Below are 26,361 nucleotides of genomic sequence, written 5' to 3' on the forward strand. Positions count from 1 at the left end.
CAGGTTGGAGGAGTTTCCTCTGCTTTATATTGGATTTGAGCAGGTTATTAAGCCCCAAATAAACCTCCGAGTTATGGCATAGCAATAGTTATGACCATGACCAATTTTGATGCAAATAGTGCTTGGATTATTTTACAAATGACTACGTCAAAAGGGTTAATGGAAGGTTTAAACATGTGATACAAGAAGAAAGTGCAGCTTTAGATGTGATTTGATCATATTTTTGGTTATGAAGCTCATCGTCTTCATCTATCTGATTTAGGAATGTAACGATTCATTTAAACAATGATTCGATTCATATCATAGTTTGCGGTTGACAATTCATTTTATAGTGATTTTGGTTCATTTTGAGTGATCCGATTTGATCCGATTCACTGACGTAAAATCGATCCAGGACATCTTTAGCTAAAAATTCAACCAGTGTGACTCAAAGACCTGGGTACCGAACAAGGCAGGTGAAGCTTCTAGATTTTTTGTACTTCTTGCAAGATAATCAAGTGTCAATTAAATATGCGTAAAAACACACAAGTAAACAAGAATTACATTTTAGTTTCCCTAGTACGCTGTTGTTTTTCCACATAGAAATAATACAATGTTAGAACATTCTACCACACTGTTTGGTCACACATCGTTGCTAAATTCAAAGTGTTTCCAAGCATTGGACTGTAATGATGGACTGACCTTTTTTGTGTGCCATCACACGTATGTTGTTCGCTGTTATACCATGGTCCGGGTGAATACTCGATTCTGATTGGCTGCTGGGTATGCGTTAAAACCTGATAACCTCACGGTGAAAAAAGAAGTTCCGGTCGGCTAGCTTAAATGATTTGTATCACTGCGCCGGCTTCTGTAAAACAACCTTTTGCTTCATCATCTGGGCAAAAACAAGCGGTAAGCGATTAACTTTCCCTCTGAATTGATGCTTTATTCAACCCATCGGGACGATCAGCATATATATATTGCCGAATCTTGACTGCAGCGGTGGTGCTGCGCGACGCGGACTATATGTTATATATATGTACTATATGTACGCAACATATAGTACGCTGTTTATGAGAAAAGTGATCCAAATCGAAAAAAAAAAAACAAGAATTAAGGAATAAAACCTGGTTAATATGTATTGCTTTTGTAAGTGACCATGGTATAAGCGGGTTAATGGCCTTCGAAGTGTGCAGTTACTACTTTTTAACGCACTTCGCGGAAGCAACCGTCCGACGCGGTTCAGGCTTCCACGGCGTGCGTTAAAAAGTAGTAACTGCACACTTTGTCGGCCATTAACCCTTACTTATATAGCGCTTGGTCATTTTTCGTTCGACTGGAATAAGCTTACTGTCCCCTCTGTCCAAATGGTGTTTTCTATTGATATATAATCAGTAAAATTGGTATAGGTCAATTAAGTTCGATTCGATGAACAACTTGCCTCAGACAGATCGATCTGGTTGGATTGTAGAAATATAAATCGATTAAGTTGATTAATCATTACAAATTTGATGCATGAATCATGTTGGGTGTATCTCATAGCTCTCTTTCAGTGTGTGTCAAATTTGATGCTGGACGCTTGTCCACAAAATGTGTTCATAAACTAGAAGCTACAGGTTAATTTGATTTAAAAAGCACTGCAAAGGCATCAGTAATTATGCCTCCATGTCTGGGTTCATGAGATCATTCAGAGACTCTCGGAGTGCGGCGAGCTTCACCATCTACTGCAGGAGCTGCGTCTGAATGACGGCCGCTTTCAACGGTACCTCCACCTCTCTTTGACCCAGTTTGCCGACTTGTTGTCCTGCAATAGTCCAAAGATGAAATTAGAGGAACTTTTTATGATTGTCTCGATGAAAAAAGAAAAACGACCAGTTTCTTCTTCTCCATGTTTAGTTTTGGACTCCTATCACATCAGCAGCAAGTGACGGGACAAAGCTGAGTCCCTAATTAGTTGACAGTACACGACTTTTTTGCTGAAGTTCAAATATTTGAGCCCTCAATGCACTGCGACATCCAAACGCACCTCGCCCGACAGTCCAATCACACTGCAGAACCTCTGATCGCATCTGTACAGTGACTTTACAGTGCGCGCATTGCGTTTAGTGTGAACGCAGTTTAACTTCATGAGATGCTTATTTAGCTTCATGGAGTATAAGAGGAATTTAGTATATTAGCGCAACATACTAACAATTATTCAGAAAACATAGCATTTGGAACGTGCAAATGAGTCAACTAAACTCTTAAATCCACTGAGCAACTCTTCTTCTGCATTGCTGTCATTAGCAAAAACTGAACACAAATCTGCAGTGCCCTCTAGTGGCTGTAGCTATTTAATTTTTTGAAACCATCTGTTACTTGAGAGTAAGTCTCACCTCCGGCCAAGCTATGCAAAAACTCTGTAAAATGTGGGTAATTACAAAAAAACCCCCTTTATTATTGCTTTATGTGCCCGCTCTACAACACAGCAATTCTTGACTTTTTCAAAGCTGCACACGTGTCAGAACAACACATACATCAAATAAATAGAAAAGGATCAAAGCGCCGTAGGGTGTATCGCAGCCACAACCGTTCAGATTGAGACAAAGAATTCAGACAGCTCACATTTACTTGAATCAAATATCGGCCTGTAACTTTAGCCCCCCCCTCAATTGCTTCCTTGTGTGAGGACAGCATTTCGTGGCACGGGCCCTTGTCTTTATAGTGTCCTACAGGGATTTGACAAGTCAGTAAAAAAACAAAAAAAAACACTCTTATTGTTTCTGCAAGACTCTGACATCTGTTTGAGTTCTAAAGATTTTTGGTTTGTTGATTTTTGTTGCATATCCACTTTAATGTGGTAAACAGTGCCGCATCGGTAGCCAAACAAACTATTTTACCAGAGATTGAATTTATTTAACCAAAGCTCCACTCTGAATTGTTTTAAATGAATGGAAAGGACACAGGCACACACAGGCATTCACATCACATACACATCATCTGTGTCCAATGATGTAAATATATGTTGCAGCTTGTTTGCGAGACTTTGACATATGCATCAGGTTCATCAAAATTGATTATAGAATGGAAAAAAAGAGACATTTAAAAAAAAAGATTCTCATGGGTTTCTGTTAAAAAAAGATCATGTTTTGAACTTATATGTGCTCTTAGAGACTACATACATGACAAAATTAAACCATATCATTATGTAATGGCATGACGAGACACTTTCCCTTCTTTCAAATATTATGTGTTGTGCAGAATGCGAAACATTTATATATATATACAGTACACACCTTCTCATTCAAAGTGTTTTCTTTATTTTCATGACTATAAAAATCGTAGATTCACACTGAAGGCATCAAAACTGTGAATTAACACATGTGGAATTATATACATAACATACAAGTGTGAAACATTAAAAAATATTTCATATTGTAGGTTCTTCATAGTAGCCACCTTTTGCTTTGATTACTGCTTTGCACACTCTTGACATTCTCTTGATGAGCTTCAAGAGGTGGTCACCTGAAATGGTCTTCCAACAGTCTCGAGGGAGTTCCCAGAGATGCTTAGCACTTGTTGGCCCTGTTTGCCTTCACTCTGCAGTCCAGCTCACCCCAAACCCATCTCAATTGGATTCAGTTTCGGTGACTGTGGAGGCCAGGTCATCTGGTGCAGCACCCCATCACTCTCCTTCTTGGTCAAATAGCCCTTACACAGCCTGGAGGTGTGTCTGGGGTCATTGTCCTGTTGAAAAATAAATGATGGTCCAACTAAACCCAAACCACATGGAATAGCATGCCGCTGCAAGATGCTGTGGTAGCCATAATGCTTCAGTATGCCTTCAATTTGTAATAAATCCCCAACAGTGTCACCAGCAAAGCACCCCCACACTACCACACCTCCTCCTCCATGCTTCACGGCGGGAACCAGGCATGTAGAGTCCATCCGTTCACCTTTTCTGCGTCGCACAAAGACACGGTGGTTGGAACCAAAAATCTCCAATTTGGATTCATCAGACCCAAGCACAGATTTCCACTGGTCTAATGTCCATTCCTTGTGTTCTTTAGTCCAAACAAGTCTCTTCTGCTTGTTGCCTTTCTTTAGCAGTGGTTTCCTAGCAGATATTCTACCATGAATCCCTGTTTCACACAGTCTCCTTTGAACAGATGTTGTAGAGATGTGTCTGCTGCTAGAACTCTGTGTGCCATTGACCTGCTCTCTAATCTGGGCTGCTGTTAACCTGCCATTTCTGAGGCTGGTGACTTGGATGGACTTATACTCAACAGCAGAGGTGACTCTTGGTCTTCCTCTCCTAGGGTGGTTCGCATGTGAGCCAGTTTCTTTGCAGCACTTGATGGTTTTTGTGACTGCACATGGGGACACTTTCAAAGTTTTCCCAGTTTTTCCGACTGACTGACCTTCATTTCTTAAAGTAATGATGGCCACTCGTTTTTCTGTACTTAGCTGCTTTCTTCTTGCCTTAATACAAATTCTAACAGTCTATTCAGTAGGAATATCAGCTGTGTTTCCACCTGACTTCTACACAACACAACTGATGGTCCCAACCCCATTTATAAGGCAAGAAATCACATTAATAAACCTGACAGGGCACACCTGTGAAGTGAAAAACATTTCAGGTGACTACCTCTGGAAGCTCATCAAGAGAATGCCAAGAGTGTGCTAAGCAGTAATCAAGGCAGAAGGTGGCTACTTTGAAGAACCTACAATATGACATTGTTTCAGTTGTTTCACACTTTTGTTATGTATGTAATTCCACATGTGTTGATTCACAGTTTTGATGCCTTCAGTGTGAATCTACAATTTGAATGAGAAGGTGTGTCCAAACTTTTGGTCTGTACTGTATATATATATATATATAATATATATTTATAACATATATAATCTGCAAATGTAAGCCCTTCTGTATATTCTTTTGTCTTCTGGATAGGACATTTTTGGGGGTCCAAGACTAAAACAAGCAGATAGCCCTTCAGTAAAAATATAAATTAATTCATTTATAGATGTTCTACTTCACCAATAACGATAATATTTAGATTTTTAAATCGTTACTTAACTCTTTTCCAAAATTGAAGTACACGCCTCTTGATGTTAATTTGAACGTGTAAAATATTTATCGTCATCAATGGTTTTTGTTTTCCAGCAGGACATTTGTTGGAAGCTGACGATGAGCGTATTAATTATATAAAAATTAAATTCTAAAGAATCTTATGTTATAACCAAAGGCAACAAAACATTTTTTTGCAAACAATATGAGCAATTTTCAGTTCCCATTTAGTGACTTTTAAAAATGACCAGACCATTATTGCATACACCAATTATTTACAAGATTGTTTATCACCTCCAAACCTAACTGGACAGGTTGCTCACAAAATACTAATCGATTGTTTTCATTGTGACCTCTTGATTATTTTTAGTTTTTATTCCTTTTTCCTTTTATTTTTAATCTTCTAAATTTCAATGTATTTGGGTCAAGTCAATAATTATTATGGTGGTAATTATTGAGGTCAATTTGGTTTCGTTGAAAGGAAAACATTTATCCTAGGCACAAATATTAGTCTTAGATTTTAAAAATAGTTATTTTAATTTGCTTAAGGTCATTTTGAAGGCCAAAATTCACAAGTGTCCCATTGTTGCAGTGTGTTTTTGTGGCAGTACTTTGCATTTTGCTGGTCTGAAATGATGATTGATGCACACATTCAGATTGACAATTACAAAGAAAAAAATGTAAAATTTAATTACTCATTTATTAAATTTTAAATTATTTATTATCATTATTGTAAGAAAAGCTTTGTTTGAGGAAAATTAAGACAATTCTGTTAGTAATTAAACTTTGATTTGACATTAACCCACTTTCAAAGCCCTGATTTTGAAAAATGATCCTTTATAACTGATATTTAGATTTGTTTTACTTCAATTAGCCTCAAACTTCTGTTTATTTTTGGTGTCAAAAACAATTTCACAATTTCAGGAATTGGAAAAACTCAGTACAGTTATTTTCTTGGGTGCTGGGGTTTGTTTTGAATTTGCTGTGCAGACTAATTTCTGCACATTTAGTTGACATTTAATAAAAACAATACACAATATAGTGTGTAAAAATTCTATCAACCAAAAACTATGATAATATCAGTAGAAAAAAACAACAGAAACAATCAGCATTTCTACAAACTATGATTTTGTGTGATAAAATGATTTAAACTAACAAACTTAAAGACTTTGAACCAATGGAAAAATATATTTTCTCAACAAGAAGGGATCCTCTTCAGTATATCTCTGATACAGATGCTAACAGTCCTACAACAGCTGACAGATTACATTAGAGCCAAGTTGAAGAACACACCATTCACAGATTTAAGAGCCAAATGTTCTCATCCAGAGTTGGAGCAGTTGAAATTCTGGGTAATGATGAAGCATTAGCCAAACCATGGGCTTTGCCAATGTTGTATGGCCCACGTTCAAAATAAATACAGCTTCAAAACATCAGCATCTAATTACACTCAGCACAATCCTCATGCTAATGTGCGGTAGTGCAAATGTCGGACAGAATTAGGACCACATTTACCATTAACTTTGTTGTTTGGCATTGCAAACAAAAATGTTCTCATCGGGTGTCGAAGGAACCACTAAAAACAACAATGGCTTCCTGTTATGTTCCGTTAAATAATGTATTCACCACACCAGTGGATTTTCCCACAAGATGACACACACGTCCAGCAATGTCATAAAAAAAGGCTTCTCATCTTCATGGTATGTCGTCTTTGAAATTCTGATTTAATAGTTTTCATGAGCACAAATAGATTATTGTCCTTTTTTTTTTACAACATGTGCAAACATTTTTTTTATTACAGTAGCACGCAAACAAAAGTTTTACATTTGAATTGTACTGTTATGGGGCTTCTATATTTCAGTTTTTTTCCCATGTAAAATCCTCTAAATATTTATATAAATGAACACATGCTTGGAAGTTTGATCCTATGCATGCAAGCATGCAGCTCTGAGGATGGTAAAGGGGTTCCCTGACCTTCAGCTGTCCTAGTGTTTCACATCTGCGGAGCAGATGTTGGTCTGTGTGTGTCTTTGCAGATGGAAACATCAGGGCCTTGCCTTGGCTTGGTGAAATACCTTTATCCTCTCTGTTCCTCTCCTGCTGTCTTTGGCTCTTTGTATTCCTAACTCTAGCCCCATTCACATTGCCTGTTCACTGCACCTCTCTAGCCCCCTTTTCCGCTGTGGACTGCTGTGGGAATCACAGCAGAATTCTGTGTAGCATTTTTTTTAAAAACACCATTTTAAGCCCTGTAATGTCGTGATTTTTTTTTTTCTAAAAGAGGATTGCTATTTTATCAAAAAATGGTAAAAAAAATGGCCCTTTTTTCTCGTTCGGTCATTCACACAGAGCACAGAGACATTACAGTACTCAACTGCTGTGTGTTTTACACACCGGAAGCACAGAATACAGGTTCAGTAAACTGACAGCACCCCAATTATGTATGTTTTTGCAAATGACCGAAGGTAATAGAAAACATTTATTAACTAATTAACTGCCGTGATGCAATCATTGACTGTTTAAGAGAACAGGACCGACGTTTCCCTTAGAAAATGGCTTTCAGGTAGTGGCTTAAACAAAATGAAGTCAATTCAGTCGCCATCTTTTCCCAATACGAACGTCTCCACGTTGGACCCAGAAAACGCCAGTTAGCAGTAACTGGTCCGTGTCGGTCTGAGTCAACATTTCACCAGTCATGAAAGAGCTTGTTGGAAGTCCACGCCTCTACCACTTTAGAGTGGGCTCAGGAGAATCTGTCAATCATACGTTTCTAATGTTTGATGTGAGACAACAAACTTTCATTGAGGCATCTGATTGGCCAGTTCATAACTTTGATAACTTGAACTACAGAAAATAATCTTTAAAAAAAGGTATCACAAGAATTGTTATTCTGAGAAATAGAATGACTGAGTAAAAGCTGTTTATTTCTTTATAGTAGTCTATGGGATTTTGGCTTCTTGGAGCCAGGACATATTTCCTACTTGGATTGCGGGGGAGGAGGGGCTGCTCAGTCCAGTTCTCATACAGTCAATGAATACAATGTACTCAACAGAAGTAACAAAAGCACCAGTGAACAGACAATTTAAATAAAGTATTTGATGTAGGTGATTGCTATAAAGGAACATCAGCACTTTAGAAAGTATTTTTAGCCAGTATTTGAACTCTATCTTGTTAGTAACCGGCAGGATAAGTCTGTTTGCTTTAACAATGTCCTCTTATTTCCATATGGAACTTTGTTTTGTCCCAGGTGTATTTGACAACTGTTCCCATTCACTCAATGAGAAGGGCTGGTCAGTTGGCATTCGGACCGTGGAACCCGACGGCAACAAAGACGCCCGCTTTTACTTTACCCTTCGAACAGACAGGGCTGTGAAGTCAACCACTGTCTATAGCCACCAGCGGTACAGGACAAATGACTGGACTCACTTAATGGCTACTTACAATGGACACAACATTACCCTGTATGTAGATGGAGCCAAGGTGTGTATCATCCATAATTGTTGGAAATTTCAAATTTTATGGTAGCATTTTAATGACAATCACAACACTTTACTAGAATATATATTGTTAAACGTCTGAGTTTTAAGCCTTTTGACCTATATAGCTTTTCTTAAGCTTCAAAATAACAAACTAGAAAAATCTGACAGTATTACCCATCACGCCATAAAAATGACTGTGCTTTCACAGTCTCTGTTAGATTGGAATGGAAATTGTGTGAAAAAAGAAAAGATGCAGATGAACTTTGAAACATCTAGCCATCCATTACATTTTTCTAAAGTGGTGTGCGGTCATGCAGTGGCGGCGCTACAACATTTTGTATTGGGGGCCGGCATGGGGGCAGAAGACATTGCAAGGGTGGAAAATAAAAACATCCAAATTGAAACCAATTACAAATGAAATAATCAAAAACATATATATGTAAAAAGAAAACACATGAAATACATAATTTGAAGGGCTTTGAAGGACTAAAAATATAGCTTTTGTTCTTTAAAGGAGCTTGTATGGATAATTTCTTTATCTTTGTCAATGATGACACTAATTACTGTCTGTACATACTTGTGCCAAACTCCATGCTACTGTGACAAGGAAATTTCCCATTCGTGGGATTAATAAACAAATCTATTGTCTATTGTCTAATATTGATTGAAACATCGAAAGGCAAATGGAGCATTTCTTTTTACTGGGTGGGGGGGGGGGGGGGGGTCAGTATGTGCAGTTAGTTATAAGTTATGTAGATTTATGCATTTAATTTTTCAAATGAAAAAAAATTAACATTTTGGCTGAAAAGAAACCTTTTATTGCGTGATGACAGCTGGTAAACAGCTGAGTGTTGTGAATGCTTTCTAGGCCTTGAAGATTCAGGTTTATTTGTAATTGGAGTTTCTTTCCTCATTATCTAGTCTTACAGTGCATCATTCCAGTCTTTTAGATTTAGATTTTCATCGGATTCGACAAAATATCAGTTTAGGCTGTTTGACTGTTAGCTAACAGAAAGTAATTTAATTGAAGGACTTGTGGATGCCTTGAAATACAAAAGTCTGCCTGTAGAGGGGATGCTAGTCCGCCATGTGTTTGTCTGATTTCCTTTTTCTTTGCCTTAGGTTGGAGAAAGTAGTCTTCAGTCAGGCGATCTCTACAGTGACTTCATGAAAACCTGCAGAACCCTGTTTCTTGGTAGCAAACCTTCAGATCAAGGACACAGCTTCAGGGGCTACATTGGAGGTGTGATCTTGTGGGGTTACGCCCGCTCCCATGAGGACCTCCTGAAAGGACCACTTCAGATTGACCTGAATGAGCCAGTGCTGGCCATGTGGGCGGATCTTACAAATGTAAATGTCTTTTTTTAAACTTTCATCTGTAAAAAGTCAAACCCTTCAAAATCACATTATTAGAGATTACGCCTGGCAATTCGTATATTTACTGTATTTTTCTGCACTATAAGGCACACTTAAAAGTATTATTTTTTTTCAATAATGCCTTACAATGCGGAGGATAATGCCTGGATAAAATATAGGGTTGTGTCAGGAAGGGCATCCGGTGTAAAATTCTCTGCCAAACCACCTGTGTGAACCAGTGAAAGCTGATTCGCTGTGGCGACCCCTGCAGGGATATGCCAAAAGGTGAACAACAACAACAACCGTTAATTGACGGTGTATATAATAATCTGGTGTGCCCTACAGTGCGAAAAGTAAGGCATTTGAAATTGTTTTAAACGTCATCTAAAATAATATTTGTTATCACCACCAAACTGTGATGTCAAACTTTATTTTGTTATCCAAATGACAATTTTTGCTTTTAAGGTAAAACGGCTTTGGACTCCATACAAAATGGGCCTTCATCCAAGTGTGGTCACCACTCCTGTCCCTGAACAAGAGCTTGTGTCTTCTTTCCTGCCTCCACCTTGTGGTATGACTCAGTGCGACAACACGGACATCATCTTCGGCTACAATAACCACTGGCAGCTCCGTGCCCCCAAGAGAGTTCGCTACCGAATTGTCAACCTGGCTAACGACGATGGTGGAAACCCAACAGTGAACCCCTTGCAGATTCTGGTCCAGCATCAAGCTCTGAATGACGCTTTCCGACCTTACAACATTTCCTTGGATCTGACCGTGCACACAGTGAAAAACACCAGCCTCCGACAGCGGTTTATCCTCAGCAACTGTCGAATTGGAAAGATCGGGAACCGCCAATGCGATCCTGAGTGCGACCATCCGAGGACAGGCCACGATGGAGGAGACTGCCATAGGGTGGGGCCCTGCTACAACTGGAGGAGGCAGGATGGAGTTTGTGACATGGAGTGCAACAGCATTTATTACGACTATGATGATGGCGACTGCTGCGATCCAGAGATCACAGATGTCCTTAAGACCTGCTTTGATCCTGAATCTCCTGACAGGTGAGATTTATCACCAGTTATATAGAACAACTTACTGTAAGTAAGCCAGATAGGAGTGTTTAGTGGATCTATGTCATTTCTATCATTTTATGGGGTGATAGGTCATGCTGCTGGGTGGAAATAAAAAAGAAAGGATCTTTGCCAAAAAGAACAGCACTTTTTCCACAAGAACATTTTTTGGAAGCCTGTAGGATGCAACTACTCGATATATGTTAGCTTGCTGCATTTTAGAAGAAGTTAAGTGAACTGCTTAACATGCTACGAATGCACATTGCTGCTTTTTTATGTTTTTTTGGGAAGGCTCTGTGAGGTGGGAACGATGGGCTGTGAAGCCAAAGCCACACTTATTCTATTCTAAATACCTCGATCAGCCACTTGCTGCTTTCCATTTTGTCTGACAGACAGGTTCACACTGAGCTCCAAACAACTTGCATAAAGTCTTGCCATGAGGTCACAGACCCAGCGTCTAAAGACTTCTTAAAGACCTCAGTCCAAGTTTTTTCTTTTAATCCGCTGTGTAAAAATGGACTAGTCCAATCTTATTTTATTGTTTCCATCTTAATGGAAAGCATTGCATAGATATGAGTGATTTCATGCAAAAGCACCAAAAATTGAATTCAGTAATTTGTATTTATTCACACTTTCTAAGTTAACTTCAAGTTTTAGGAACTAAACAAACACATTTTTTCTTAATTTCTTTCCTCAAAAATGTTGAAAATCATAATAAAAAGTAGTCACTGCACTGTTGTCAATGTTATAATGTCGCCATGCTAATAGGAACTTATTTATTTTACCTACTGACCCAACTTAAGGGGTTATTTTATCATCTAAAAGACTGGCAACGTAACATAGAGCTCAAGTATGAATAAATCACTCAAACACATGTTCCGAAACACTCTCAAAACTGTTAAAAAGCAAAACCCAAGGTTCAGCATACTAAAAAACATTTCTGGAGCCCTATTAACACTGTCATGAAAAGCAGTCATACAGACGTTCACTTTGGGAACACATCGCTTTTAGAAGAGCTCAGCAGGTTTGTGTAATCACCGACAGCGGGGTGAGTGCTGTTAAAAGCCGGTAGAACTTGGAATAACTGGATCAGACAGGCATGCTTTGGCAACCTCCTGGACTTTGCTCAAATATGTGCTATTGTTAACTTTAATGAAGAAAAAGCCACGACTTTATCCCAAAAAACTCAAATAACACAAAAAAAGTTCTCCCCACCAAGCTAGTGAAAATAGTGTCCTATTGTAGTCCTTAGTACAGTTATTTGGCTTTGAATCAGGCTTGGAGAAAACCGTCTGAACGTGTTACATCTCTTAAAGGACACAAGTGAACAGTTATTTAACCTTAATGTGTGAGGTTTCTTGTTGTTTGGCCATATTGCTGTGGGCCTACAAGTCAATGTTAAGTCGGGCTTTTCCGTTTTCAAGCTTGGTGAGAGAGACACTGCAAGAAAAAGAAGAAAAATATGTGGCTGGTAGTTGTTACGGTCAAATGCACAAGACTTCATCCTGAAACCTCCGTCTTGCAGAGAGGAGATTTGCACACACACACAAAAAAAAGTGCAAATAGCATTTTTCAGAATAAAGGCTCATCATTGAAGAGCTAAAATCTTCTAATCGGTAAATGTTTTATGCTGTAGTACTTTTTTTAAAATGAAAAATTAATCTTTATCCTCCCTTACATTGTCTGGTGTTAAGATACCAAAAAAAACCTCCAAACTGTGTGTGGACTTAAAATACAGCAATGGAACCCTTAAAAAGTCCAGCCCTTAACTAGAAGAAACTCACTTGGGCCTGGAAAGTTGTAAAAATTTGGCCCCAATGGGCCAACAGTAGTGTAGGTCTTCTTGAATGGTTTTGACCCAAACGTTGTGGAAAAGCTTGTGCGTGAGAGCATCCACATCCCGGCATGCATGTGTGCATCTGCGTTCCTGGATCGAGACCCAGGCGGAGAGAGAATTAATGTGAAGATGACATTTCACTGGCATTTGTGGAGCATTGGAGCAGTTTTATGTTTGGGATCTGGGTTTTTTGATATCTTCCCTCCCCTGAGCTCCTGGACAGCTATTCAGATCGCAGGACCCTATGTGAGTGCAGCTGCTTCTGGCGAGTGAAGGGGCCAGAGATTTTGTTTTTTTGGAGCATACTGCTTTCATGACACTAATTTGTTGTTTTGAGTGAGTTCAACAGCAATAGCCAGGTACGCTGCAAATCCTGGCAACACAATAAACCTAAAGGTGGGAAGGGAGAAGATGGAGGGGAAAAAGGGAATGCCAATCATGGAGTACATCATTTAAGATCATTACATGTCCAAGACTTGCACATACTGTTTTTGGTCAGTTTAACCTGGGCAGATCATTTGTGTATGATGACATTCTCTTAAAGTCCCACTCCAATCATCTTTTGATCTATTTTAAGTCTTCCCAGTGGTCTTTTAATTATGATTATGCAGGTTTTAGCCAAAATAAAGTGTCTGAAGAGCAGCAGGAGTTCATCAGAAATTCATCTCTTAGTTATGGGCGGGACTATTGGTGCAGAGCAACCCCGCCGCCTTCTCTTTATCCATAACTGAGTTATCTGTTTACACGCTCTCCTGCTAGCTTACAGGCCCTCACAACAATAACACTACCACTGCAACAAAAAGGGTGTGCCATATCAGAGTTACAGCCAGATGCCAGCTTGGACAAAAATGTTCATGGATCTAGTCGTAGCTTTTTCCAACTGCATTTCTTCATCTGCTCTTGATTCACCGCCATTTGAATAAAGAATTACTCAGAAATTCAATTTTAAGCTTCATTTTCTTAATATATGTCCTCCATCATGAGAAAAATGGCACAAGAACATGTTAAAAACACAAATGTTTGCTCATTAGATACAGCTCATAAAAGAATTTGACAGATTGCTACATTATGCCCAATCAGCAGTTTACCTTAAATACCGCTGTATGTAATTGGAAAGTAGGCAAAGAAATTGGAATATCCACAAAAAAGTTTAATAAACTCTTGTGGATCCATTTATTATTATTGTTATTATTTTCCCGTTTGGCAGCTTTTTCTTTAAAGGAATTCTCTCAGTCTCAGTACTTAAAATAGTCAACTCTGCTGCGGTCAACTTTCTGTCATCTGTAGTCGTGTTGCCTATGATGATGGACTCTGGAAACAGCCTCAGTTGAACCCTTGAGTTACTGTATGTAGTGAGAGCAGGGTTTCCCTGAAGCATCCTAAATCTTAAGCATTATTTATCCAGGCAAAGTGCCTTAGACAACATGTTCTTATTTACTGTGCAACACTTGCACTAGAAGACGGAAAGAACTGGATTGAGGAATACCCATAAGCAGGGATCTTAGGCTGCATTTAGAATATTGAATTTATTTAAAAGTGAAGGACCTTTGTCAAGTCCGGATTTTAAAATTGTAGAATTTGTATGGAGCAAAATCTAAAAAACCTGTTTGATGAATTCATATAGAAAGAAAGAAAGCATTTTTCAATTTTTAAAGGATATAGATCTCTCTTTTCTTGAATAAAAAAAAGTTAACTTTAAAAGCATTGTTTTTAAATAAAAAAACTAAACAAGGAAAGAATTAGTTATGGGGATTTTATTTTCTTAGAGTTAAAGCTCCTCTAAAACGCAACTAAAAGTTTTGCAAAAAAAGAGAAAAATTTCATTTGACATCATTCATCTGAAGAAGACCAAATTTGGCCTCTCACATCAAAGTGCATCTGGGTCATTTATCACTGACAGAGCTGGTAAGATGTGAGAATAGTGAGAATGAAAGGAGCTGCAGTGATGAGATGTATGAAGGCAGAGATGGATGATGACAGACTGCAGATTTGCCCCACATTAAGCATACAACACATGTTCCAATGTGCAACATGTTGGAGTGGAGTATATTTCTGCATTCTTGAGAGACCAAACATTTTTTTTAAATAGACTTAAATGGGGAAAAGAACTTTTTTTGTTATGGAATCTTAGTTTAAAGTCAAATATTTTAGCATTGTAATCAATTTACTCTTAAAAAAACAGAACTAACTTGTCTTTATTCAGGTCTAACTTAGTGTTGCTTACATGGAATTCCTTTTTATTCAGGGAAAGATTTTAAAATGTCAAAATGATGTCCCACTTTTTCCCCTTTTTCTTCTGTAGAGCTTACATGAGTGTGAAAGAGCTGAAAGAGGAATTGAACCTGAGTGGGACGGACATGCTCAATGTTTTCTTTGCCAGCAACTCGGTGCGAGAAGAGCTGGCAGGAGCTGCAACATGGCCTTGGGCAAAGGAGGCTTTAACTCATCAAGGTTAGATTATATCAATTTGTTAAGAAGTTTTTGTCTTAGCTGTGTGTTCTGGGGGTTTTTGTTCTCTTTCTCTTCCTTAGCTTTCATTGTAGAATAGAAGAAGAAAGTGTATGATTGGTTGGAGTAGTTTTTGTATTTTCTGTAAAAGATACCAAGGGTATAGGAATTTCAATAAACTTGACAGTATTGACCTTTCCTGCTTCCATTCCCTGTCACTTTTGAAATCTTTTGTTTCTTGACTTCTTTTGAATTTTGTAATGTTTTTGCAAGATATATATAGTGGCATTTTCATGTCACTATTGTTTTCAATTTCAAGTGCAAATTTACAAAAAGTGATCAATAAATTATTTTGACTATTGTCCCATCAGGGCTCAATCAAAAAATGCAAAACAAATGAATAATAATGCACCACCATCAATCATGTTTTTTTAGGTGGGATGGTCCTAAATCCATCCTATTTTGGCACAATGGGCCACCACAACACAATGATCCATGAGATGGGACACATTTTTGGCTTGTACCATGTTTTCAAAGGCGTGAGTGAGCGTGACTCTTGTGATGATCCGTGTCAGGTGGGACTGATTTAATCTGCTTTTTATTTTTATTATTTTTAGGAGTTTTGTACTTTCATTTCACCTTCAAATAAAATGCAAACATCACCTGAGATCTATAATATGCATTTATAGGAGACTACACCTTCTATGGAGACTGGAGATCTGTGTGCTGACACTGCTCCAACAACTAAATCTAAAGCCTGCCATGACCCTGGAGCTGTCAATGACACATGCGGATTCAACACCTACAAAGACACCCCATACAGCAATTACATGAGCTACACAGGTATTGATCCCTCATTTCATTTTGATCAAAATACTTTGTATTGCACTTTATTATTAACAATAAAAAGTTATTTGCATATCCTATTACTCTTTAGATATTGTTAGTCATTTTACATCATCCAAATCATTAAATAAAACAAACCAACAGTTCTACAATGACATCTGTTTGAATCCCACCAGATGACAACTGCACCAACCACTTCACCCCGAATCAAGTCGCCAGGATGCATTGTTACCTGGACTTGGTATACCAGAAGTGGCTGACAGACCGTCAGCCTTCCCCCATCCCTGTCGCCCCCATCGTGACAGACCAAAATGCCAATTCTGTCTCCATATACTGGCTTCCACCTGTAAGAGGGCCACTGTATCAAAGGTATGATTGCATGGGTACATACAAAAATGTGTGCTAATATTGGAAACAGGTATAAGTAAAAAATCCATATCAGGCTCTATTTATTTTGGTGAAGCCAATTCCAGTTGGACTTTCAATTGCCTAGTATACTGGTATAGTATTACTTTATTTTTTATCAAAAAGCAATAACCCAATGTAAAACACAGCTAGCAAAAAAGGCAGTTTAGTAGACACAAAGGATGGTGTTAAACATTTCTTGTGGGTGATGCTAAGGATGGCCGCTAAAGTTAAAAGTTACTAAATCACCATATCGAATGGACTGATCCTTCAATGGAGATGTTTTTAGAATATAGAAGTCTGGACCTTTTTCTGGTATTTTTAAAGAAGAGCCTTGAATTGTCAAGAGTAGGTCAGACTCATTCCTTGTTTCTGTTGGACTTACAAGGCTGCTCTTTGCCATTGATTCTATGGTAAAGCCAGAGAATCAAGGATTTGATGGTGTGCTCCTCCTTTCTTCATCAGGTGGCTTCCAACAGGCTATGAAAAGATTTATAGCAGCAAAGCTGCCATTGTAATCCATCTCTAAGTCCTTAGATGTGGTTTCAAATAATAAAAAATGTATTTTAGATGGGAACTATTTAATGTCTTAAATATTAGCTGAAGTTTTGATAGAAAGACTGAGTTGTTTAGGACTGTTATAGTCACCTGTGCATGTTGACATTTACCTTCACCATTTCAAAGTCATGTTAATATTGTCCTCACGTGTCTTCTTTTCTGAGAATGGATGTAACGAGCTGCCTTATCTTGGAAGGTTTTCATTTTATTTAGTTTTTAGGTAGCTGCAGTCTGTGAGAACTGTTTAAAACACAGACAGACATGCACATGTACTTCTTTTTCTCAAAAAACAAAACAAAAACAAAATAATCCTTAAAACCAAATGAAAAATGATTCTATCTTAGACACTGTAAAGTGAGAATGATTAGAAAACTGAGTCTACAGACCTTTTTTAGATGTTTTTACAGTTTATGCTTTTTGCTTTCAAAATGCTATTTGTGCCTAAACGGTTTGTGGAACCTTCCTTTTGTATGTCCTTCATTTGTGGCTTTTTCTGCAGAATTTCCAGTTGACTCATGATGTTTGGCTGGCGCAACTAACTTTTCTTCTGCGCCCATTTATTTTTCTCTTTTGTCTATTTCCCTTATTTTTTTGCCTAACCTTTTAAGAAACTAGCGCCTTTTTTGCCTTGACGGACAATTTCTGCTTTTTTCCATTTATTTGCTCCAACTTGGTGTTTGCCAGGTAACCCTTGTGCTATCCTAGGCACTTTAACATTGGGAGTTGGGTCATCTAGAACCACTAGACAGTGCGCTGAACCTTTTTTCTTCGATGATTTGTGATCTTCACTGGTGTCCATGGATTACATGAAATCTTTCCACATTTGTCCACCTTTGTCATGGTAGGAATAACATGTCAATGTAAGGGTGGGGTCATCTAAGATAGCACAAGAGATAAATAAATTGTGACACCTTTTCAGGCTTCATTAAAACCACCTATTGTAAAAATCTGTATTTGGTCACTATTGGTTTCTTCCTACTCATTCCTCTGCTCAACTGTGGACCAATTTAGTTTTGCTCCATTTAATCTGGTTCCCCATCTTTGTGGGTGTGCAGGCTTTTCTGTTTCCTTGCTTGTGCTGCCCCTCCCTCAGCATCACACTTGGGGAATGAACATTTAAAATGTGTGTACATTATTATTAAAACACCTTATTTAAGGTGAAAGAAAGCAAAGGGATCTGTTTTAACTTTAATGGAACACTATTTCTTATCTGTAAAGTGCTTTTTATATTAGCTATCTGTAAGTGAATCTTGTGTAAACTTTGTAGAATTTGATTTGACAGTTTTCTTTGGTTTAATGATCTTTTTTTTTGGTTCCAGCTCTTCGTTCCATGGGTCTGGCATCAGTTGTGGAGACTGTGAAAAAGATGGTGTCTTCCACCAGTATGCCTATGAGGCGTCCTCACCTCGCATCTGTGATACGTCAGGCTACTGGACCCCCGAGGAGGCAACTGGTCAGTCCAAACTTTGGTTTGAAAATTTGTGTCTGAAAGAGGGATTCATACAATTTCATTTTTAGTATTTGCAAGTGTTTTTTTTTTCAAATAAGACAATTTTAAATTAATATTTGGTTTTCAGAAAATTAAACTTAAAGTCAAATGTGTATATTATCTACATATTAAACAAAGTTGAGATTTTTTTAAAATAAAAAGATGGATATTGAAGATTTGAGTTTAATGAAACTTTGATCAACATTGAAGAAGAATAAAATAATCTAATTAATGTTTGTTTTATTAATCTCCCTTGTTAAAAAAAAGTTGCAAAATCTCCAGTTTACAAAGTTCCCCTATCACAATTTTCTGTCACTAAATTTTGGAGGGGGTAGAATGATGAAAATATATTTTCCATCCTATTTTTGTTTTTCGTCAACAGAAAATGTAAAATTCCCCAATCTCATTCATTTTAAGGTGTGTGCAAGGTTAACAGATTTTTTTCTTTTGAAATATGTTTTAATTCTATAATGGAGCACTTTGTCTTACATTTGTATGAAAAGTGCTTTATAAATAAAGTTTTATTTGATTGAATTTACAAACAGAAACTCATTAACTGATAATAAAGCTCTGTGACAAACCTTTGTCCAAAAGTGAGAAAAGAATCAATATTGTAAGCGTGTACTCTGGCTCATGCTTAGGTGCTGCTCATGCAACAGCTATCATAAACTAAAAAGCATATCCTGATACCCTTTCCCTTTGAACATTACACTTTATGTGCACCACATGGTCCTTGTTATTCCAGATCATTTCTGGGGAAGTGAAGTTTGTTTTGACATGACATATGGAGTGAGATGACAGAAACAAGAAAGACAAAAGTACACAATTCAGGAGGCACAATCATGAGGGGTACAAGAAAGGGATGGAGAGATGTAAAAAAAAAAAAATTAAAAATTGTGTAAACATCAGAACACTGTCTGAGTCTGTTGTGGAAAATCTACCAAAATATGTGGAAATCCTGCTCTGGAATTTAAGCTTTGAAAATAAGCGGCAAAGGAAAAGGAAGGATTACGGCTACTTCATTCGCTTTGGGATCATAATGATGATAAAGAGTCAATTACAGACTTACTCTAAACAGTGGTATGCACCTTAGAGGAGACAGCAAGTCTGCTGGCTTCCCTCTGCCCCTTCTCACTGTGTCCCCATTGTAAAGACCATGATGAGCAGGTTACTTCATCCACAAAAGAGTTGTGCAACATCATCTTCAGCAGTTCTGCTAAAGCTTGGCTTTCTGAAACCAACTTGCTCCTGAACGGATCAGAGTTCATTTTTCTTCAATGTCTCGCATACATTCAAATTTGCTTCAAATGTGCATGCTATAAAGCTAAAATGTCTTGCCAATAGATTTCTGAAAAATAGGGTCATGAGTCCGCCTTTCAAAAATAGATTTCCATTTTAGATGAGTTGAATCATTATTTTGGCATTGTTCCGTCTACAACATGTATCTTCATGCACACAGGTTTTTAAGATTCTATTACTTCCTCCAACGAGATAATCTCGTTTCTAGGTCTTTTCACCATTAAAAAAGGAGATTTATACTTGTCTTCACTGCTCATGCCTTGGTTTAGTGGTCCAACCACAGACCTTCACTACTAGACTAAGAGCCGTTGCAGTTGAAAGAGCATAATTTATGTGTGAGTGGTTTATGGTGAGGCCTGAAAGGCTAATTAGTCATCAGTTTATTTAGTAGTTTTCAGAACTTTGTTTCAGCGGTTTGTGAATTGAAACCGCTGCATTCCCTAACTTCTCTGTATTGTTTGTTTTGTTGGATCCATCCAGGTCCACCTGATGTGGAGCAGCCCTGTGAGCCCAGTCTGCAGGCATGGAGTCCTGAGCTTAGTCTTTATGATACTAACTTGACGTCGCCGTGCCCTGACACAGAGGGCTGCACGCTCACTCTGAGATTCCTGCATCACGTCGTTCCACATGCACTCACGCTCTGGGTCACCTACATCTCATCTAGTAAGTGTCAATCCAGGACGAATGTGTGCATCACTTATAGCAAACCTAAAAGCAAATTTAACAAATCAACAGATATGTTAATGCCATTTGAGTGTGTGTGTGGACAGGCCCCACCCCTTCTAGATTTGTATTACATCTGAACCCAACTGTAATGATTACAAACATCCAGCAACTTGGTGCTTTATGCTGTTTCATGGTCTTACCCCCCCCCCCCCCCCATTTTTTTTGATTTTACAATCCCCCTCCTATCCCCCCCTCTTCTTCCCTCCTTTCCTTTTCCATCCGGTCCAACACAAAAATGTTACAAATATTATTAAGATGAATAAAGTTTGGCCTAGATTACAAAAGGGGTTTATTCAGACATACCTCTATTGTAAAAGTAAAATATTTCCAACACAAGAGGCCTTCGGCTCTCATCTGTTTGCTCGGCTGTTGGACAGGACAAGTTAGAAAAAAAACTTTAAAAGGTTATGTTACTTTCTGCACATACAGGTTTAGACCTATTGACTGTAAATGAGGACTGGATGGGACTGAGTGAGTGTGACGTCAATCATAGACTTACTTCCTGCTCCAGTGAAAAGAAGTCAATTCAGTCACAATGTTTTTGCAATACAGACAACGCTGGGTTGGAACCAGAAATAGTCAGTAAGCAGTGATTGAATCAACGTTTCTATGGCAACCACTCCAGTAAATCAGAGTAAGGTTGTTGGAAGGCCACACCCCTACTGATTGAAATTAGGCTCAGGAGAATCAGTCAAACATTTTGAACGTTCCACTACGGAACAAAAAAAACCCTAAAAATAATTAGGATCAACTATAACATGTTAAAAAAAGACAAATAGAATGAGTAATTTGTATTTGTCAATAGAAGTCTATGGGATTTTGACTACTTGGAGCCAGCAGGTACTTCCTATTTAGAATGTGAGGGGGGGGAGAGGTCACACCGTCCAGTTTTCACATATAGTCAGTGTTTAGACCCCAGTATTGCTTATAAATCATTTTAAGGAGAATACATCTAACTGCAGTGACAAGAAGTCCTCGTCAGTAGGTTTATTTATTATATCTAGTGATGACTGTATCATATTTTCTATATTTGAATAAAATCTTTAAAAAAATTAAATAAACATAGAAATAAAGCTAGAATTCTAACATGCAATAAAAAAAACAGCTGATGGTATTTTCATGCTTCCTTCTTTGCTTTCTTTTAGAAAACCCAGCCATAGCCAACGTTGAGTTGATTACAGAGACTGGGGAAAGTATCAAGCTTGGACCGCAACATGTCTTCTGCGACGTGCCCCTTACCATGCGCCTTAACACCCATAATGCTGCCATAGAGGCCATTAAACTCAGCACCTTCGATGAGAAAATGGAGATTGATGCAGTCATGCTGTCTTCGGATCCCAGGAGCCCTCTTTGCTCTGGTTGCCAACCTCTGTTGTATCAGGTTCAGCGCCAGCCGCCTTTCACCAGTAAATTCCACTCACCTCAAACCAAGCAAACGTTCACAGACAGGTAAGATCTTATTTTAAAATCCAAGATTGTTCTTTTTTTTCAGGACTGATAAAGCCTGAACTGTTTTTGTCCTCAGTTTTTTATGCCAGTGAAGCAATAACTGATTAACCTTTTGATTAAATCTGTGCCTCTTAAGGTAAACTTAGAAAATGACCTGTGTGACCTAAAAAAATTATCTATACATTTATTTTAGTTGAGAATTCTTATGTAGGCGAAAACTACAGATGTGTTATTTTAATGCTCGAGTCACCCAAAAAAAACCTTGGATGACTCTTCACTCCAGTTCTCAAGCGTGTCTTGTTGAGCCAAGATGAGAACCTCTCTAAAGACCATGTGCTTGTCTGTGTGTTTGAGATCCAGCAAATCTGTTGTGTCTTTTAAAAAGTGTGGACCTATTCTCTTTGCAGTGGTCAGAACTTAAACTTGGGGGTTCAGGGAGTGTAGCTGATCCAAATCGGTTTCAACAGCCATATACTTAATCAGAGCTTTGCTGGAGTTTTCTTGGCTATCTAAAATCAGGTTTTTATCCTGTGTGGTGTTATGGAGTAACCAAATGATTACTGGAACGCAAAGCCACGAGCTGCCTTTTTATTCTCATTCTCAGCAAAAAACGGCCAAAGTTTGATGTCTTTATTCAAACTTTTTTTTTTTTAAAAGACCAAAAGATGACAACAACCTGGCAGGTTTATGACATGTCTATTACATGTTTGCAGATCATTTGGGACCACTTTCAGATGTCACTGTTTGGTGGACGCAGCTTCAAAAACAGCAAATTTTTCAAGGAACACGTCTTCTATGTTACACAAGCTGTGTCTAAGTGCAAAAAGATACATGAACCAGTGGGACTTAAGTTATGTGGGGACTAACGAGGGCAACGGTGGGGGAGGCCGATATGAGAGCAGAGAGGCTGGAAAAAAAAGCCTCTGGTTGTGAGATCGCAGCAGATAATAAAGAAGAGGGGAGAAGAAAACAGCAGTAATTGGAAAAGACATGACAGCAAGCACATGAAAAAAAGGTGCAGACAGAGAAGTGGCTTGAAAAGAAGAAATTTAAATGAATATGGATGATAGTAGTCGTGGAGGAGGGAAAAGACAAAGGTTTGGAAAAATAAGAGGTCCAGAGGTAAAGTGGGGTGAACAGAGAAAGTAATTCTTCTTTTTCTTTTATTTGAACTAAAAGATGAACATTTTCAAACTGTTCTCATTGTTTAAAGTTCAAATCCAGTATTATAGAATGAAAACAAAGATCTGCTAGCAGTTGGAGATTAATGTGGATTTGGCAAACTGAACGGATTCTGTACAAGAGACACAGCACAGAGGAGATTAACTGACAATGGTCTACAGCCAATCAGGATGCAGTACACAGTGCGCTGTCAAAAAAAACAAAAAAAAAAACAAACAGCAGGCAAGATAGAACCAAAAAAGTTTTTTGCGGTTCACTGCGAAAGGTCAACCGCAAAATACCACTGTATAGTTATCATACAGTAGGTCAAACATTACATGAGAAACATCATTTAAGACATAAAAAAGTAATTACATTTTTAAATTTGTCATCTCGTTTTTTGTGCCAACAATCAAAAGTTTTCCTCCAGGTCATGTGTCTGAGGGCTTCTCCTGAATTTCAGGTGGGTATTTGTGCCATCAAGAGCCCAAAGCTGTTGTACAAACTGATCATATTGAAGCAGATCGTTCTCATAACTAACAGGGATTGTTTGATATCAAGTGTCTGTTACAGAGCAGTAAAAGTTCCCATTCAAGCAAACGAAGCTGGTGTGTTTGACATTGTAATCTAAAAACTATATTAATTTGCATTATGTTTCTGTTTTCCTCTTTAGCTCAGTTATAGTGGGAGTCAAGTATAGGTATACAGTCCAGGTTGAAGCAGATGGTCTCCTCAGTGAACCCTCACCTCCTCTCATGTACACTCACAGGCAGCCCTACTGTGGAGACGGACGGGTTCAGGGGTGAGTACTAGCATTTCTGATGCTCATGTGTCACGCGCTTTAACACAGAGTTTGAAACGAAGTTGCTTTATGATGATGATGATCCTCTTTTCTGTAGGATGGAGGAATGTGACGACAGCAACCTCTTAGATGGTGATGGGTGCTCTAAGAAATGCCGACAGGAGCCAGGGTTTAACTGTAACGGTGAGTTGCAGGAGCTTGGAAACTGAACCAGTCTGCAAGCCAGACAATTGATTTAAAGTAAAAGCAATAAAAGAGAGTAAAAATTATATAAAAGTATAAACGTTTTTCAGAAATCATTTCAAATTATTGCGTTTTTTTCAGAGTGGCTAATATCACAAATACAAAGCCAAATGCACAAAATGGATGTGTGTGTTAGCCTGGGGGAATGCCCAGAGAAGCATGAATGGAGCAAAATACCACTTAGGGGTTGTTCTTTGTGAAGACTTAACATTATAATACACTTCAAAACTCAAAAATTTGATTTGGCACGCTATAGGTCCTTTAAGTGTGTTATACAATCTGATGCCTGCATAGAAAATAACGTGCATGAACATTTTCACTCAACTGCCTCACCAAGTGGCCCTGTTCAGGTATGCCCATTTTTTGCGCACAGACAGCCTGTATCCACCCGTAAGGTCAGTTGTGACTAAGGCATTTGATGTCCAAGCAGAAAAAGCATTATTATCCAAAGATTAAAAGCACTTATAGTGATGATAGCGACAAGATGAAAGCAGAAGCCCTGAGAGGAACTCTTTAGTAAGACTCAATGAAATTCTACTTTCATCCAAAAAAGAGTAGACATTGGTCTGAATGAAAAATCTCAGCAAGTCTATTGTTGTGGCTTGTTGTTTTACAACAACCCTAAAATTTCTCCTCTGCACAAAATATTCTCTCTTTTACTGCAGCTTTGCTGAAAAGCTGTGGCAGGTCAGCCCTAGTGAAACATTACATTGCTTTCTTCTCCGGCTGTGCATTGTTTCCACTGGCAGCTCCGTGGTTGTTATTCATGTGTGGTGGAAGGGCTTGGGTTACAAGGGCTTGTTACAAAACCGAAGTTTCCATCATCCAGCCAATTTATTATTTAGGGGGTCTTCACCAGGACTCACCATGCCGTGACGGAGGCTATTACGTCTCTTGTTTTACAATAAAACACATCAAGATGAGGAAAACATTTAGGCAAAAACAGCTTCTTACAAATTGCAATTCTTAAAACCAATTATTCCGTTTTCCTTTTGAGTCATAGATGGAACATTTGTTTAGCTTCTCGGGCCACATTTGCTCGACCCAGTTAGCCTTTGCGAACCCTGCTTTAGGAATTCAACATCCTCTGTGAATTCACACCAGCAGCTGCTTGAATCAAACACAGACAAAACACACTTTTAGAGTTTTCCTTTGCTATTCCTCAAAGTTCTGCTCACTTAGTTTGACAGATTTTATTGATGGCTTGATTAAATAAAGGTTAGGTTGCACAGTTTAGCACCACAGAGACACCAAACAAAACACAGGTGCCTAAGATTTTTAACGTTGAGTTCACTCACTGTAGTCTGGCCAAATGAACTCAGCAATACAATATGAAATTGAGTTGTCTCAGCCTGACTTGTGTTTGAAAACACATTTCTGTTGAGTAATTGGAGTCATTTGTGCAGTATTTGACTGACTGTCTTTTTAATCTCTCCAGCTGTTCGGATGTTAAGGTGGCCCAGTGTTTACAACACATGGTGGTTGCTGCTTTTTGTTCTCTGTTTTTCTAATACCGCCAATTTATATCAGGTTTCCTTTTGCTCCTTTTGTGGTGCATCTGTACTTTTACACAAAAAACTCAATTCAATATAGTCCGGGAGCAACTTTATGCTACCCTTTAATCAAACTCCTCCTGTATTATTTATTTGGCCACTTTATGGGAGTTAATAGCAGAAGCAGACATTTGATTTTCTCTCACTGCCCCCAGATAAGTTCATATGGGAGTTTTTATTATCTTGATGAAAATACTTCAACTTTGAATAAGCACAAAACAAAAACAAGTATTTTTATTCATAATTTAGATATCATGTTCAATTTAATACAATTTAAGCCCAGATGCAGTCATAATTGTTCATAAAATTTCATGGTGGGAGTGATTGCTGTGCTGGACCTGTTTGACTGGAACTAAAGCTTAGATCACAAGTCCTTTCAGTGAACATTGTGGACTTTCTTTAACTGAGGGGTACCAACAATTTTATATATATATATTCAATGAGAAACGAAATGGAGAGACGCAGTGAAATAGCTACCAAGTGACTTTCTATCTACAAAGTGCAAGCTCAGGGAAAAAGTGACCAAAAAAATAAAACAAATTGTTTCAAAAGCAAGCAAAAACAAAAAAGGTTCAATTGATATAAGCTAGTCATGAATACTCATCATCATA

The 26,361-nt window shown here is 38.2% G+C and overlaps 1 protein-coding gene across 3 annotated transcripts in view; it reads left to right on the forward strand.

The window, feature by feature from the left end:
• pappa2 (pappalysin 2) overlaps positions 1–26,361 on the forward strand; it is a 60,836-nt gene that overhangs the window by 1,951 nt on the left and 32,524 nt on the right. For all 3 annotated transcript variants that reach the window (XM_023965190.1, XM_023965191.1, XM_023965189.1), the window contains 12 exons: positions 8,274–8,506; positions 9,628–9,855; positions 10,327–10,925; positions 15,074–15,222; positions 15,655–15,794; positions 15,909–16,062; positions 16,242–16,434; positions 18,348–18,481; positions 20,297–20,479; positions 21,688–21,991; positions 23,826–23,954; positions 24,052–24,137. In XM_023965190.1, the coding sequence (XP_023820958.1) occupies positions 8,274–8,506; positions 9,628–9,855; positions 10,327–10,925; positions 15,074–15,222; positions 15,655–15,794; positions 15,909–16,062; positions 16,242–16,434; positions 18,348–18,481; positions 20,297–20,479; positions 21,688–21,991; positions 23,826–23,954; positions 24,052–24,137 (2,532 nt within the window). The remainder of the gene's footprint in view (positions 1–8,273; positions 8,507–9,627; positions 9,856–10,326; positions 10,926–15,073; positions 15,223–15,654; positions 15,795–15,908; positions 16,063–16,241; positions 16,435–18,347; positions 18,482–20,296; positions 20,480–21,687; positions 21,992–23,825; positions 23,955–24,051; positions 24,138–26,361) is intronic.

The sequence above is a fragment of the Oryzias latipes genome, chromosome 17 (assembly GCF_002234675.1).
Source record: "Oryzias latipes chromosome 17, ASM223467v1".
Lineage (NCBI taxonomy): Eukaryota > Metazoa > Chordata > Actinopteri > Beloniformes > Adrianichthyidae > Oryzias > Oryzias latipes.